At 36.2% G+C, this 15,430-nt stretch overlaps 1 protein-coding gene across 4 annotated transcripts in view; it reads right to left on the minus strand.

Annotated features, from left to right (window-relative positions):
• RPS6KC1 (ribosomal protein S6 kinase C1) overlaps nucleotides 1-15,430 on the minus strand; it is a 180,827-nt gene that overhangs the window by 118,795 nt on the left and 46,602 nt on the right. For all 4 annotated transcript variants that reach the window (XM_039230102.1, XM_039230101.1, XM_039230104.1 and 1 more), the window contains exons 5-6: nucleotides 14,875-14,968; nucleotides 3,166-3,528 (exon numbers count right to left, since the gene is read on the minus strand). In XM_039230102.1, the coding sequence (XP_039086033.1) occupies nucleotides 3,166-3,528; nucleotides 14,875-14,968 (457 nt within the window). The remainder of the gene's footprint in view (nucleotides 1-3,165; nucleotides 3,529-14,874; nucleotides 14,969-15,430) is intronic.

Genomic DNA, 15,430 nt, shown 5'->3' on the forward strand with positions numbered 1-15,430 from the left:
GACCTTGAAGTCATTATGCTAAGTGAAATATGTCAGAAAGAGAAACAAATACTATATGATCTCATTTATGTATAGAAACTAAAAACAACCAAACTTATAGAAACAGAAGATTAGTGGTTACCAAATTTGAGCAGGGGTTGGGGGTGGGTAAAGTGGGCAAAGGTGGCCAAAGGATAGGAACTTCCATTTCTAAAATTAATAAACTCTGTGGACCTAATGTACAACATGGTGACTATAGTTAAAAATACTGTATCACGTAAAGTTGCTAAAAAAGTAGATCTTAAAAACTCTCATCATAAGAAATAAAAACTATTAACTATGTGAGGGAAAAGATATTAACTAAACTTATGGTAATCATTTCACAATACATACATATATCAAATCATTACTTTGTATACCTTTAGTATAATGTTATATGTCAATTACATCTCAGTAAAACTAGGGAGAATTTTTTTTAAACCAATTATGTCCATGTGTCTGTTAGGAGGTAGCTGAAGCACTGCTCTGAAGTTACATTTAACACATAGTTAAAAGTATAACCACAAGGACTAAAATAAAGGTTATTTTACATATTGGTTAAAAATTATTCGAATTCTGTGATTATGGTTCCCACAGTCTGTATGAATACAAATTTGGATTACTAATAAACCAAAAAAGACTAAAAAGCCATTAGTCAGGTATCATTTTTTAATTCTGATGGCACATTAACAACAAAAACCAGTTCAGGGCAGGAACAGGTATCTATCCTGGTTTCAGAAAGACGGGCCTATGATAAATAGGAAAAACGTGTTTAGGTCATAACATTCCTGAAGATAGAAGTCTACTATATTTAGTATCAAGTTCTAGTGAGAAATAATTCACCATAATAATCACAAAGTAACTAAATGATATTTTTTGTTATTTGCGGATATGCATCCATAATTCTCATTCTTAAGTCAAGATTTTTATTTTTCTGGCGCCATCAAGTGGTCATACTATGAAGTGCTCTAAGTTTAAATGCAAATAACTTTAGACAGCAAAAGATCACACTGCTGTTATGTCAATTAAACACTAGTGATTTTTTCAGCACAAAATTATCCAAAAAAAGGAAAAGTATCAGAACTAATTGCAACTCATCCTGACTTTAAACTCCCAATCAAAAATGGGAGTTAAGACAAAGAAGAAAATGTAGGGATCTTCAAAGACCAGAATGCTCTAACAGCAAACAAGAAACCCCAACTAATGATGACACTACTTGAAAAACAAAAATTTGTGGGGCACCTGGGTGGTTCAGTGGGTTGAGCATCTGACTCTTGATTTCGACTCAGGTCCCGATCTCAGTTTTATGAATTCGAGCCCCGTGTCAGGTTCTCCACTGACTCTGTGGAGCCTGCTTGGGATTCTCTCTCTCTCTCTCTCTCTCTCTCTCTCTCTCTCTCTCTGCCCCCCCCCCACCCTGGCTCACGCTCTTTCTCTCTCTCTCAAAATAAATAAATAAACCTTAAAAAATATTTAAAAAGAGAAACAAAAATTTGTATCAAAATGATATTATCAGTCAACCAGGAGAAATGGCCCCTCCTGTAACTCTATTAACATGGCAGTAAAAGAATTATTTTTAAGGCACAAGCCCCCAAGGACAAAGAGACTAAGAGAGAAGATTGCAGCAACAACATTTTACAAGCTCAAAAACAGATGGATGAGTGGTTATTGACTTAAGAAGCTCAAGAAAGCTGCCTGACTTCTATGACACTGTAAATCTCCCCAGAAGTTTGTAAACTCATAGCACTGGGTAGCTCGGAAATGAGAGTAAAGGCTAAAAAGAAGCGAATTAGTGAAAACTCTGGTTAAGAAGCGCTGATGCCACTCGACACACTCCCTCTTCCGGTCCATGCAGCCAAGTATTCATCCTATACCACATTGGAAGACTGAAAGTTTAAACTCTCATAAAACAGGGGCGCCTGGGTAGCTCAGTTGGTTGAGCGTCCGACTTCAACCTAGGTCATGATCTTGCCGTTATGAGTTTGAGCCCCTCACTGGGCTCTATGCTGACAGCTCAGAGCCTGGAGTCTGCTTCAGATTCTGTGTCTCCCTCTCTCTCTGCCCCTTCCCAGCTTGCCCTCTGTCTCTCTCTCAAAAATAAATAAACATTAAGAAAAAATTGTTTTAAACTCTCATAAAACAGACCACTTCTGGAGGACAGGACACCAAGTGTGGTGAGGTTACAAGTTACAAGTACATGCTACAGGAGACTAGGGTAATTGGAATGGTTCTAACAAGTCAAAGATCACAGAACAACAGTAAGAAATGATGATTTTTTAGAAAGAAAACTATTGGAAGAAGGTCTTATCAACCTTTGACTTTTGTGTCCAGAATGCCATGTAACTAACTGTGGTATGCTTTACTCTGTTTCTTATATGCAAAAGGCAAATGACTAAAAAAATCTTAGGCTTAACAAAAAAAGGTTAAGTTCTACTTACAGACATTAGAAACATTCATCTCTAAATGTCCCAAATCACCCCCAGTAATTACCTGAGAATTTATGGCAACTAAGAAAGAAAATAACAGTGGGTAAATCCAAGAACCTTTACATTTCATCTCCTCTCTTCAGGCCAGCAGGAATAAATGCACTAAAACTCTGTGAATACTCCTGTAAGAGGTGAAGGCTGACGAACAGTGGCCATGTCAGAAAAAACATTATTATTCATACAAGAGGCATGGAGATTTGAGTGTTTTTAATACTGTTTTTGTTGGTTAATTGATTCAAGTAGAGCATTAAGTAACTGATACTGCACTCCCTTCATGTAACTAAGTTAATACCCCAATTTACATCTTTTTTAATGCTTATTTATTTATTGGGGAGGGGGGAGCATGAGTGTGGTGGGGCAGAGAGAAAGGAGAGGGAGAGAATTCGAAGCTTACTCCACAGAGTCAGCACAGAGCCCAACACGGGGCTCGATCTCACAAACTGTGAGATAATGACCTGAACCGAAATCAAGAGTCAGACACTTAACTGACTGAGCCACCCAGGCATCCCCAAATTTAGATCATTTAATCTTCAGTAATTTCTCATTTTCAGTCTTGTTTGGACATAGGATTATACATAAGATACAGTTACATGTATACACTTTCTTTCCAGATACCAACATAAGAACATTCCAAAACATATTAATACAGATAAAATTGTACCTTGAACACCTTCTAGGAGTAAATCGACTCCTTTCCTATAAAAATCAGAGGCAGCTTCATAGTCATCTTCTTCTTCCTTTTTTAAAGCCAGCTTTATTAATTCTCCAGCTTTCTCCAAATAATCTCTCTTGCCAAGCTTGGACTTTAAACTGCCAGGAAAGAGGCTACGACTTTCCCTTTCTTCTTCTGTTTTGTTCTGTTCGCTGTCAGAAGCAACGGCCCCTAATGATGAAGGATCCGAAGAAAGATTGAGACCAAAAGTTCTAATGGGAGAGTTTTGATTGGAAGCCATTCCATCATCTAACTCAGCAAGAGAATCCACGTCCACAGTAAGAGATATCAAATCACTGTCACTGGAGAAACCTAGAAATATGATCATAATATAAATGATATTAAATTAAGAATCATCCAAAAATACAAATCATGCTGCCTATTAATTTGTTCATACTAGCTGAGTCGATTAGGAAGGCTGTCATTGCCTGATGGAGATCAGTGCCTGGCCATTTGTTTTAGCTTAACTGAATTCACTTCTGCATTCTCTGTCACTCTAGAAGACAAGCTCCTTTGCCTTAATTATCAAACTAAAACTGAAGACAAGTCTTTATCTAGTCTTGTCAAAAGAAAGAGACCTTTTAAACAGCATTATAATAAAGAAAAAAGAATAAGAGCCTCAGGGTAAGACAAAAACAAGTGCCTGAATCCAGCTCTTAAAGCTTACCATGTGAGCAAGACCAAAACACTTAATTTACTTACACAGGACTTTAAGTGAGGAATATAATTCATGCATGTAAAGCACAATAGACTATCATTCAATTACAACTATTATAGCAATTATGTAATGATTATTTAACTATTCTACAATGCACCCTCAGAGGTATGCTTTTAGATAATCCATATCTGGAAAATGTAACACTACGTGGGGGATGGGGGGGCACACACACGTGCGTGTTTTAAAAACTAAATTTTTAGAAATTTTTGTTTCATTCTTTCCACAAGCTTTTGTATTCACCTCTTAGTTTTTTGAAAGAAAATGATTAATAGGTGGTACTGAAATATTTAGCAATGAACGTTCTTTCTCCCATTTCACAGAACTGACTTCATGGTAAATGAGCATGATGTACAACACTTATGAAACTTTCTGGTGTTAGGACCTCCCTTTACATTCCTAAAATAATTGACAACCTCAAAAAATTTTTCTTTTTGTGCATTGTACCTGCAAATATCTACCAACGTTGATATTAAAATAGACTAAAAACTTTTTAATTAAACATTAAAGTTCATTACATGTTAACACAATTTTTATTAAAAATAACTATATTATCCAAAACAAAAAAAGTATTTAGTGACAATAGTGACAGTGTTTTATATTTGTGCAAATCTTTTTAATTGAAGGTGACTAGATTCTCATATTATGATTTTGCACTCAATCTACTGTCGGATGCTGTTCTGGTTACAAGATTTGAGGGAAATCTCACATAGGTATGTAGTTGAAAATGGGGTGAGTATCTTAGTAGCCTTTTCAAATACTGTGGATATTGTTATTTACTACTATCCCAAAACTTGACAAGTGGTAGTTTCTTTTGTTTTTTTAACTTTTTTTCTTTTTTTTCTGAGAGAGAGAGAGACAGCATGAGCAAGGGAGGGTCAGAGAGAGAGGGAGACACAGAATCTGAAATAGGCTCCAGGCTCTAAGCTAGCTGTCAGCACAGAGCCCGACGCAGGGCTCGAACCCAGGAACCGTGAGATCATGACCTAAGCTGAAGTCGGGAGCCCAACCCAGTGAGCCACTCAGGTGCCCCAAGTGGTAGTTTCTTAAAGCTTAGTTGCCATGTAGAATGTAAATTCTTGTCAATGAAATTTCTTTCCATTACATCCAAATCCATTGGTCTGTCTTGCCCACTGAATGGCTCTTTTATCAATGCATGAGTTTGTCACATCACACATTGGACATTTTGAAAGTACTGGTTCCTGAGTTATAGTGACAAATCACATTTGTTACTATCACCACCAATCTCAATAGAATATTCTTTAGGTCTTGAGGAACTGTCAAGCTCAAAGTAGCAGATACAAGTTCTCCAAAATTCAGGCATCTGGCTGGCTCAGTTGGTAGAGCATATAACTCTTGACCTCAAGGTCGTGAGTTCAAACCCCACATTAGATGTAAAGATTACTTTAAAAAAAGAGTAAAAAAAGGTTCTCCAAGATTCTAATTTGGCATTGAAAATTCAAATTTTATCAATGGCATCAAACACTGTCAGCTGTTTTCCTTAAAGTCTCAGCTCATTTTGTTTGCGTTTGAAAAACAATTTGCCAAATACCCAAGTCTGAATAATGACAGTTTGTCTGTCAATTGTTCTTTCAAGCAAAAATGGTGTCCCAAGAGAAAAGCTGCTAGTTCACGGCTCAAACAAGTGCTTTTCCTCAAGACAACCATGGCAATTCAGTTAGGCAGATATGTTTTATGTAATCTCCCACTTTATCACACAGAATATAAAAAAGACATGTACCAAAGGGTCAAGATTTGATAAAAAATTAATAGTTTTTACTGCTTTATCAAGGTCATTCTTAGGTAAAATCAGCACTGGCATAACTACAGTCTGGTGTCACTGTCCTGATTCATGTTCAGGCAAAGCAGTTTTACCTATCGTTGCTTTTGCATCATGAGTGCAAATGTCAACACAGTGAAAAAGGCAAGTAAGTTCCTAGGCAATTGCAAAAATAATTTCTACCCTGGGGACCCCTAAAAAGATCTCCAGAATACCCAAGGGTCTGAAAACCATACTTTGAGAGCCACTTATCTATATCATTCAGTAAGTTTGACAGTAGAATTATATACAAATTAAATTTGGGAACATTATGCAAACTGCATCACCACTGAATACTGACTTGCACATTTCTCAGAAAAGAAAATATATTAAAAAGAAAACTATTTCCTCATGATCATATCCTAAGCCAAACTTAAAGGGAGAGGAGACTACACAATTCTAGAACAAGGATCAGCAAACCCCTTTTCTGAGGACCAGAGAGTGAATATTTTAGGTGTTGTGGGCCACATGATCTGTGTCACAGCAAAGCAACCCTGTGGTTGTGGTACAAAAGCAGCCACAGATAACATGTAAATGAATAAGCATGGCTGTGTTCCAATAACACTTTATTTATGGATGCTGAAATGTGAATTCCATGTAATTTTCACATGCCACAAAATAATATCCTTTTGAATTTTGTCAACCATTTTAAAATGAAAAAACCATTCTTGGCTATTAGGTCACATAAAAACAAGTGGCAGGTCAGATTTGGCCTGCAGGCCACAGTTTGTCAACTTATTATAGACTTAAATTGCTTACTTCATTTCAAATAAAGTAAGTTAGAGTAAAAACAGGTTACTGGCAGCTAAACTCAAATTTCAAATCAACTTTAGACACTACTTTGGGGCCCTGTCAACATATCCTGTTTTCAGGGGCTTTTCTCAAATCCATGGAATGCCCATAAAGAACTAATTTTGTTCCCTAAAAGCAAGACTTCATTAAATCCACAAGCTGAGAGGAGATTCACTGGATCTGGTGGAAATCTTTTCAATTTCTGACATTTCAACTGTACAGATAGCACTTCAAATTCAGAATCTTTTACAGCAATCTACAAAATTATTTAACCACTGTTCTGAGAAATATATAAACTCTGTAACATTTTTTAATGATTTTAAAATATTTTATATATTTCAATGCACACTTACTTCCTTAAATGGAGGGATTATATAACCTGGTCCATTGATGTTAATAAACAAAGTTTAAAAAATAAGTTCTGGTTTATACAGCTAATCATAAAAGAAAGGAAACACTGTTATAGATCTTTTGTCTGCTCCCCAGTGTCTTGTCACTGTAACCTTCACATTATCTATCACATTGTACTGTTTCATGTTTTGCCTGATTTTCCTTTTTAACAGGAACAATAATACCAAAGGGCAAAGGGGTAAAATTATGTGTACTCAGTTTCTTGGCTTTTGACCACAAAAATCTAGTAGCATAGTCTTATTTCCTCTCTTACCTTTACAATCTTATTTTGTTAGCAAAGGAAATCATAATTAAATAAAATTGGATCAGAAGAGTAAGATCTTCAAAATACTTTGGAAGAATATCAGATAATGAAATAAAGTAATAAATAATAATAATATTCATATTATTTCCTTTTCAAACTCTACCTAATTCTAAATGAAGAATCTTTCAAATAGAGCAAACAAAGAAAAACTAGCATGTTAGGAAAAGAAATTTTTCTAGCCCAACTAGGAGAGAAGCAATGGGAAGCAGAAAGACTTCTGATTTAACCCTTCTGGAAGAAAACTGGACAATGCATATCAGATGCAGAAAATATTCATACCTTTGACCCAGAAATTCAATAATTTATACCAAAAACAATCAGAGATATGATAAACAATCTATATCTGAGTATACTCATCACAAAAATTCGTGAAAATTTGGAAATGACAAATCCCTAACAATAAGAGATTATGGTACATCCCTTTGATAAAATATTATACAGCTATTAAAAATTATGTTACAAAAGAATATTTAATGCTAACGTATTCATGATCTATGATGCAAACACAACAAGCTGCAAAGCAGTACATATGTATACTATAATTCTAATTTTAAAGCAAAAACAAAAAAAAAGGCTAAAAAGATATATTAACATTAACAGTAATTTTCTCTATATGGTGGGATTACAGATGACTCTTACCACATCCCTTACATGCGCAGGACAAACTCTTAAGGCTCTGTATTTTTAAGATATCAAAGGAGATGCACCAAGGGCTAAAACTGGGAATCTATGAATGAATATATGCTATACAAACATAAGTTATGAAATACAGGCTCACACATATCATCTAGCAGCCAGTGCCAAGGAATTCCTAGCTTAAGAAAGACAGAAATGATTACTGACAGATCTGTCTGAAGCAGACTAACCCCTTCACATTTCTTCCTCAGTTATCTTCTTCCTTTAATTCTTCTTTTAAGATGCACCCTACCATATCTTGACCATATCATAAGCCTAACCCTAGCATATCTCAACCATACACTGCAATCAATCATCTTCTAGGAAATCTCTTTTGCATTTAAGCAATTTCTAAATTCCCTTCTTCTCAATGAAGTGTTCCCCAAATACCTCAAGAATACTCCCCCTTCACTACCACAGTAATGAATTACACACACACACGCACACACACACACATACACACACACACAAATACTCAGTACCTAGGTTTTTTCACCTTACATCCTTAACACATCTACTTAACACAGTGCTTGCTCAACTCCTTGAATTCATGGTCCTGTCATTCAACATGTTTTATACAAAGCTAAATAGAAGTATCACATGAAGTGGAGACTAGCTTCCTAAAACCCAGAAAGCTACTAAGACACAGAGAGCAGCAAACAAGAGGCTCTCAGTTAAGGTGAGTAGGAAGAACACTGTGGATAAGGCAGGGCAACAATTGACAATTCAGAAGCTATTTGTCAAAAGTTAAACCAACCTGAAGTCAATCCATGTTTAAAGGGGCCCTCTGGAGCCATCATGAGAGTAAAAGGTACATCCTTCACCAACACCATCAAGACAAAAACCTAAGCCTTTTTGGGAAGGGATGGGAGGGGGAAGAGTCAAAGGTTCTATGAAAGCGTTCTGCCTCCAGGTTCATATCACAGAGATTCAAGTCTCAGGGCTATTAGAGGGCCCCAGGTGACCGGTTAAAAAGCAGCTACAGACATGAGGGGTTTATATAGCATCCCAGTTCACCTACCTACCTTCACCTTCTGTGCTTTGAACTGCTCAGAGTAGGGCAGTCTAGTGAAATCTGTCTAGGACACCACCTCTGAAAGACAGGCACCAGGGGAAAAGGTTGAGTTGCTATAGAATAAATCTTTATACTATAAACTATCAGAAATCTGTATTTGAAGACCATCTGCAAAAAGAGATCAGTTTCCTTTAGAACAACAGGTGGTCTCTCATGGTCAACTATATATAAAATACATGGCCTCATTATTATTAGCTGATAGCTTTCACTGAGCACTGAGGTTCAGTCAACGAAAGGGAATTTCTACTTTTCCTAGTAGCAATGACTCATGCTTCACACACAAAGCAAAATATCTAGCCAGCAGAACAAAGGTCACCCTGAGGTAGAAGACATACATATCAATCTCCATTAACAAACAAGCCCCTGTAAATATGATTTTAGGTGAATACCTAAATCTAAAACCCGAAGCTAGTTAAGATTCCTGTACTTGATTACCAACTTATCATTTAGAAATAGCTACTGTTCCTAAAAAGTACCATTCCTCTGATAGTTCACATTTTTATAATGTCCTGGGGACAAGTCTTTGTTTCACCGTTGAAAATTTATGAAAAGAGCATCAGAATATCTACTGCATATTTGGCGAAAAAGAGTTCAGAAAGCAACATATCAATCAAAATTACAACCCTCGTACTGTTATCTTATCATGAAAACAACAAAGATCTATGAGCTAGCTTCCCGTTCTACCTAATGAACTTTATATGCTGCGCTCTCCATAATCTGTGTGAATCCATCCTGCTACCAGCACACAGGCAGCTCACACTGGAAGTTCCATACCAAATACGCATTCTCACTGCCTCCCTCTCCATAAAACTAAATCTCTTCTCTCAAAATATATTTTCTATGATTGCTACTGAATACCTGGAGTGCTTCAGGAACATGGCTTAACTTCTCTGAAATTCCAATTTTAAATTGTGGAATAACAGATTTATCTGTGTCATTCTTGATGTTCCTTCTACCCTCAAACACTTCCATTGACATATTATCAAAATTTTTATTGGCCCCACCCAACCCCTAAAAGCCAACATTATCCTCAATAGCCCTAGAATTTTTAAGAGTCAATATTTATAATTTCTATCATTTGTTTTACATTCACACATACAATGACATCTCATTTATGTTTATCTTGAGAATAATCATCTGTTCTTTTACCTATTTTAAACTCCCTTTACCAAAGGAAATTCAACTAATAAGAGAAAACAGATAAACGTTACACAGATAAGCACTTAAGAGAAAAAGGAACTTTAAATTGAATAAGCATACTCTATCATAATACAAGGGGGCCTAGAATAATCGCAGTGACAAGATTCAGGGTTCTCATGGTGCCACCTAGTGGACACTTGCACTAAATCCTATTTTAAATTTAAAATTACTTTCAGTTGGGGCGCCTGGGTGGCTTAGTCGGTTAAGCGTCCGACTTTCAACTTTCGTTTAGGTCATGATCTCGCGGTTCGTGGGTTCGAGCCCCGCGTCGGGCTCTGAGCTGACTGCCAGCCCAGAGCCTGGAGCCTGTTTCAGAGAGAAAAATTTAAAAAAAAACATTAAAATTACTTTCAGTTAGGCTTTGGGTATTTTTGTCATCTTACACTACTTCATGTAGTGCAGAGACTTCAAGTTTGTCTGAAAAATAGATTTAGCCTATTCAGTGGTGAACCAACTTAAGAATATTCCTTTTTAAAATGATCCTGCCTCAAAGCATCAAGTTTAAATCAACCAAATAAAAATAATACAAATAATAAAAAGAAAAATATAATAATAAAATGGCATTTTGATACAGAAGATTTTTTCAAACTGAAATAACTATACACCTTTCCAATTAGTCTCCCCTAATGTTTTAAAACTAATCAAAATTATTCCGTTTAATTCAGTTTACCTCTAATCTTCAAGATTTACTGGAAAGAATTCTCACCCTACCATCAAATAAAAATACAAAGCCTGAACTGAGAGTGATTTTAGAGATCCCTTACAGAGACCAGCAACGCATACTATTCTCAAAATGTACGTCTCATTTACTCTAAAATACCTAATTCAAGACAGCTTAATAGATCCTTACTTGTATCTACAATTGCTACAACTGAACACCCAGGGAGCTCTTAATCCACAATTTACAGGCCACTAAAAAAAAAAAAAATAGTAGATCTGGCTACTCCCAGGAGACATTTGAGACTATTCCCTCATGAGATCTTACACATAAGAAACTGACCTCTCAGTTTCTATTTGTGATTACGATCATCTAATTATTTTCTCTGGTTTGCTGCGTACACCTGGAAAATGTCCCTCCCACAAGTGCAAAGGAAATCAAGTCACGTATTAGGAAGAGGAAATGACACAGGTTACCAGATGAGAGTCTACCAACATCAAAGGCTCCAATATCAAGAACATCATGGCAGTAAAGCAACCTACATCCTTCAAACGGGCCAACAGATGAGAGAAACATGTCAAGCAGCTCAATTCCCATGCACCATTTTGGCCAGGTTTCCACATATCTCATAGTAACTTCATAGATAAGTTTAATCAAATGAAAAGATGCAAGTTTAAAAAGGAACTAAGATGTTAACAATCAAGTAAATCTTCTTTCATCTTTAAAAATATATATATTGAATAATTTCTCTCGACAAGGGATATGAAAAGTAACCAGGATTTCATTTTAAAAACACAAAACAATATAAACTTTTTATCTAAAAACCTACTGAATAACTTTATATTTCTCAATTTCATATTAGATAAAATATACTTACCAGTTAATCACCAAATGATTGGTTTTATGGAACCTTAAAGGGGTTTCCTCTATCCCATTACAATCAAATAATGGTAATTTTTTTTTAAAAGTCATTAATCCAGCTCTTTATGTTTTCCTCAGAAAACTTTCCTTCAAGGTAAATGAAGACCTGTTGATTGCATTTTTATGGTACTAATAAAAATAATGATTACTTAGCCTCTACATCTGTTCTCTGAGAGGTGATAGACTTGCCATGTCATTCTAACTCCACTGAAGGACCTTGAAACAGCAGACTATACATTAAGATTTGCCCCTCTGGCTCATTTCACTGGCAAACTAAATCACAAGTGTGAAAAATGAATACACCTTTGAAACACCATTTAAAATACTACACTCAGAGGAGATGTTATGGAGTGAATCACCTCCTCACATTTTGGCTCTAAATCCAAACCCCGAGCGCTTGCCACCATAATCCCTCTACAGCCCTGTTTCGCCGCCTACCTGTGGGGCTTGGCCGGCTGCCAGCTTCCCCAGCAACTTTGCCAGCAGAGGCCCCCTCCCTTGGTTGTCTCTGGGGTTTGCAGAACTTTTGGTAGGAAAGTACATCTTGCACTTACCCAGGGTGCCTGACAATCTCTTGATATTTAAAAGTCATTTCCCCTCTCAAATAACAATGAATTTGCAAGCTGTTTGACACTTCGATCTATATTTGTCAACAAGGTGCCTTTTGGCAGGACTAATTAGTCAGGCGTAAAGGCTTTTAAAGGGAGGGGTACAAAAATCTAAGCATTAAGTGCCTTCCCAGTTCCACATTTTGCATTCTTCATGGATCACAGTGTGTTTCAGAGATGGTAATACAGTTGGAAAACTAAATATGCATAAAATGTCAGTATTACTTTTAGATAGCATAAGTCTTTTCTGGTGTGTTTTTTTTTTTAATGTTTTATTTATTTCTGGGGGGGGGAGGGAGAGAGGGAGGGAGAGAGAGAGAGAGAGAGAGAGAGAGAGAGAGAGAGAGAATCTGAAACAGGCTCCAAGCCAGCACAGAGGCCAACTCAGGGCTCGAACCCACAGACCGTGAGATCATGACCTGAGCCAAAGTCAGATGCTTAACCAACTGAGCCACCCAGGCACCCCTTTTCTGGTGTTTTTAACAAAAAGATAGCCCCTAATTTCTCTCATAAAAGCATATTCCTGAAAGACAAATCCTTTCGTGGGGTGCCTGGGTGGCTCAGTCAGTGGGGCGTTGGACTCTTGGTTTTGGCACACGTCATGATCTCATGGTTCATGAGGCCAAACCCTGCATGGGGGTGGGGAGGGATTCTCTCTCTCCCTTTCTCTCTCTGCCCCCACATTTTAACCCTGAACAGTCTTCCATGTTTTAGAACACTATCCCAAGAAAATTCATTCCTAATAATAATGCTCCTCCTCTTCTCTTCCAGACTATAACAAAGGACAGAAGACCTCTGTATCATTCCCATCCATGATGACCTTACACTATAATAGGTTCCTGACATATATGTCTCCCACCGTGGCTGACTCTCACCTAGTAAAAAAGGCTTAATATGAATATCAAAAAAATATAAAAATCTCCAAATCACGTAACCTTAGATTCCTGTAACAAAACACAAAAGGAGAGAAACTAAGAAACATTCTAGAATTTCTAAAAACTACTCCTTGTTGAACAAGCTCCTAGGAATCTTTGTAAACTTGTCCACTATTGGATGTCACCAACTCAGCACATTTATAGGGAGAAAATACTCTCTCCCTCTTCTCAGGAACAGAGTATCTCTGAGGCAACAGCCAGATCTGGTTATCTCAAATAAGTTACCTTCCAAGGAAACTAGATCTAGAAACAGAATCACACTGGGGTCCCCAGCAGGGGGACCTTTTCCAAAACCTAGCAAGGGTCACAGATCAAAACAGGTCACAGGAAAAAAGGTATTTGTTTTTCCCAAAAAACATAATGGATTATAAATATGTAAATGTAAATAAATTAAAAAATTACTGTGAGCAATGTTTTTCTATGACTTTGGCTGATTTATGATTTCATATGGAGCCAAAGGTATTGAGGATCCAATGGAAACCCCTGGGCCTAAGGTGCCCATACACAACACAGAACACTAGGTGTAAGGGAACAGACTTTGCTTTTAAGTCAGTGGGAACCACCGTGAAAAACAAGAGCTAATCACTTTTCAGTGTGGCAGCACCAAAAGATTCAGCCTACACAAAGAATGGGGATTTGCTGCTCCTACCAAATTAAGATGCCGATCTACTGCAATAAATCTATTGCATGACATCAGTACATGCCCCCACAAAAATACCACTGCAGTGAGATCGTGGCTACCTCCCATATGAGAGTCATAAGCATCCTCCTCTACCATAAACTGTTATTCATGAAAGAGATCAAGAAATAACTAGTCTATGAGTTTACTTTTATATAAAACAAACCTAAGCTGCCTCAAACAAATCTAAATACCTATTTCTAAACACTCTCCCTCCCTGTCTCCAAATATTATTCTTTAATTCCAAAATCTTCCCTGGAAGAAAACTAGCTAAGGAATCTAAAGACCAAAATGTATGTATTTTAAATCTTCATAAAAATTCAAGGATGGCTTAACAAAGGAATAAAACAAGTGATTAAGCTTTCTTGAATTAAGGTGATTAAAATTTCAAAAAACTGTTTTGGTTTACACTCATGTTATTATAAAACATACAAAAGACACTAAAATTGCCTTAGGTTTACTCTTTCTAGGAACATGACTAAACTTTTAAAGCCAGCTTTGAAATTAACTGTCTAAAAGCCAGATATGCTAACTAACTTTAGCAAGGTATTCTTATACTACACATTATAAATTCTGAACACTTATTATGCCCTATTTCAACAAATCTGCCATTAATTATAGGATAAATCATTATTTTACATATCACTAAGAAAGAAAAAAGCTGTCAATTAAACGTAAGAAGGTATCATCAACTCAGTATCAAGCACCGAGTATTAGTGATACTAAAATGTGAAGAACAAAAAGCATCTTAGAATTGGTGAAATACTCTCAAATTCCTACGGCCATCTATTTCTTTGCAATTCAAACAGATTTATAGTTTTCTGCAATCAAAACCCCTGCAATGGAAAAAATTTAAAATATCCTACCTTCAGTACTACACTCAGGAAAGCTATCAATGAGGGAATCCGAATAAGCTTCGGCAGGTCCAATCAATTCAGAACCATCATTAACTATTCCACCCTAAAAAGAGAAGAGTAATTGTGTTTCATTGTCAGTAAGGGTATTTTTTAAATGAGTAACAAATGAACAATAGTTATCTCAACTGAGTACATATAAGGATTACAGAAACCATTCATCTGTTAAACTAGATTACATCTGCTTTTTAAAAATCAATAGGAATATCAATATTGATTCATCAACTATAAGAAATGTACCACACCAATACAAGATGTTAATAATAAGGGAATCTCTATGAAAAATAAAGGGGAAATACAGAAAAGCACTATATTTTCTGCACAATTTTTCTGTAAACTAAACTACTGTAAAAAAACAATCTATTATTAAAACTAGTGTTTAACCTATTAGAATTCAAAAGGAATATTATCTTTATGATATCATATGGTTTTTTATAAAAGCATATTTATAAAAATCTATCAAAAGTACTCATTTAAAAAATGCAAAGGGGGGAAAAACACCCACCAG

This window comes from Hyaena hyaena, unplaced genomic scaffold (genome assembly GCF_003009895.1).
Source record: "Hyaena hyaena isolate Hyena2069 unplaced genomic scaffold, ASM300989v1 scaffold_43, whole genome shotgun sequence".
Lineage (NCBI taxonomy): Eukaryota > Metazoa > Chordata > Mammalia > Carnivora > Hyaenidae > Hyaena > Hyaena hyaena.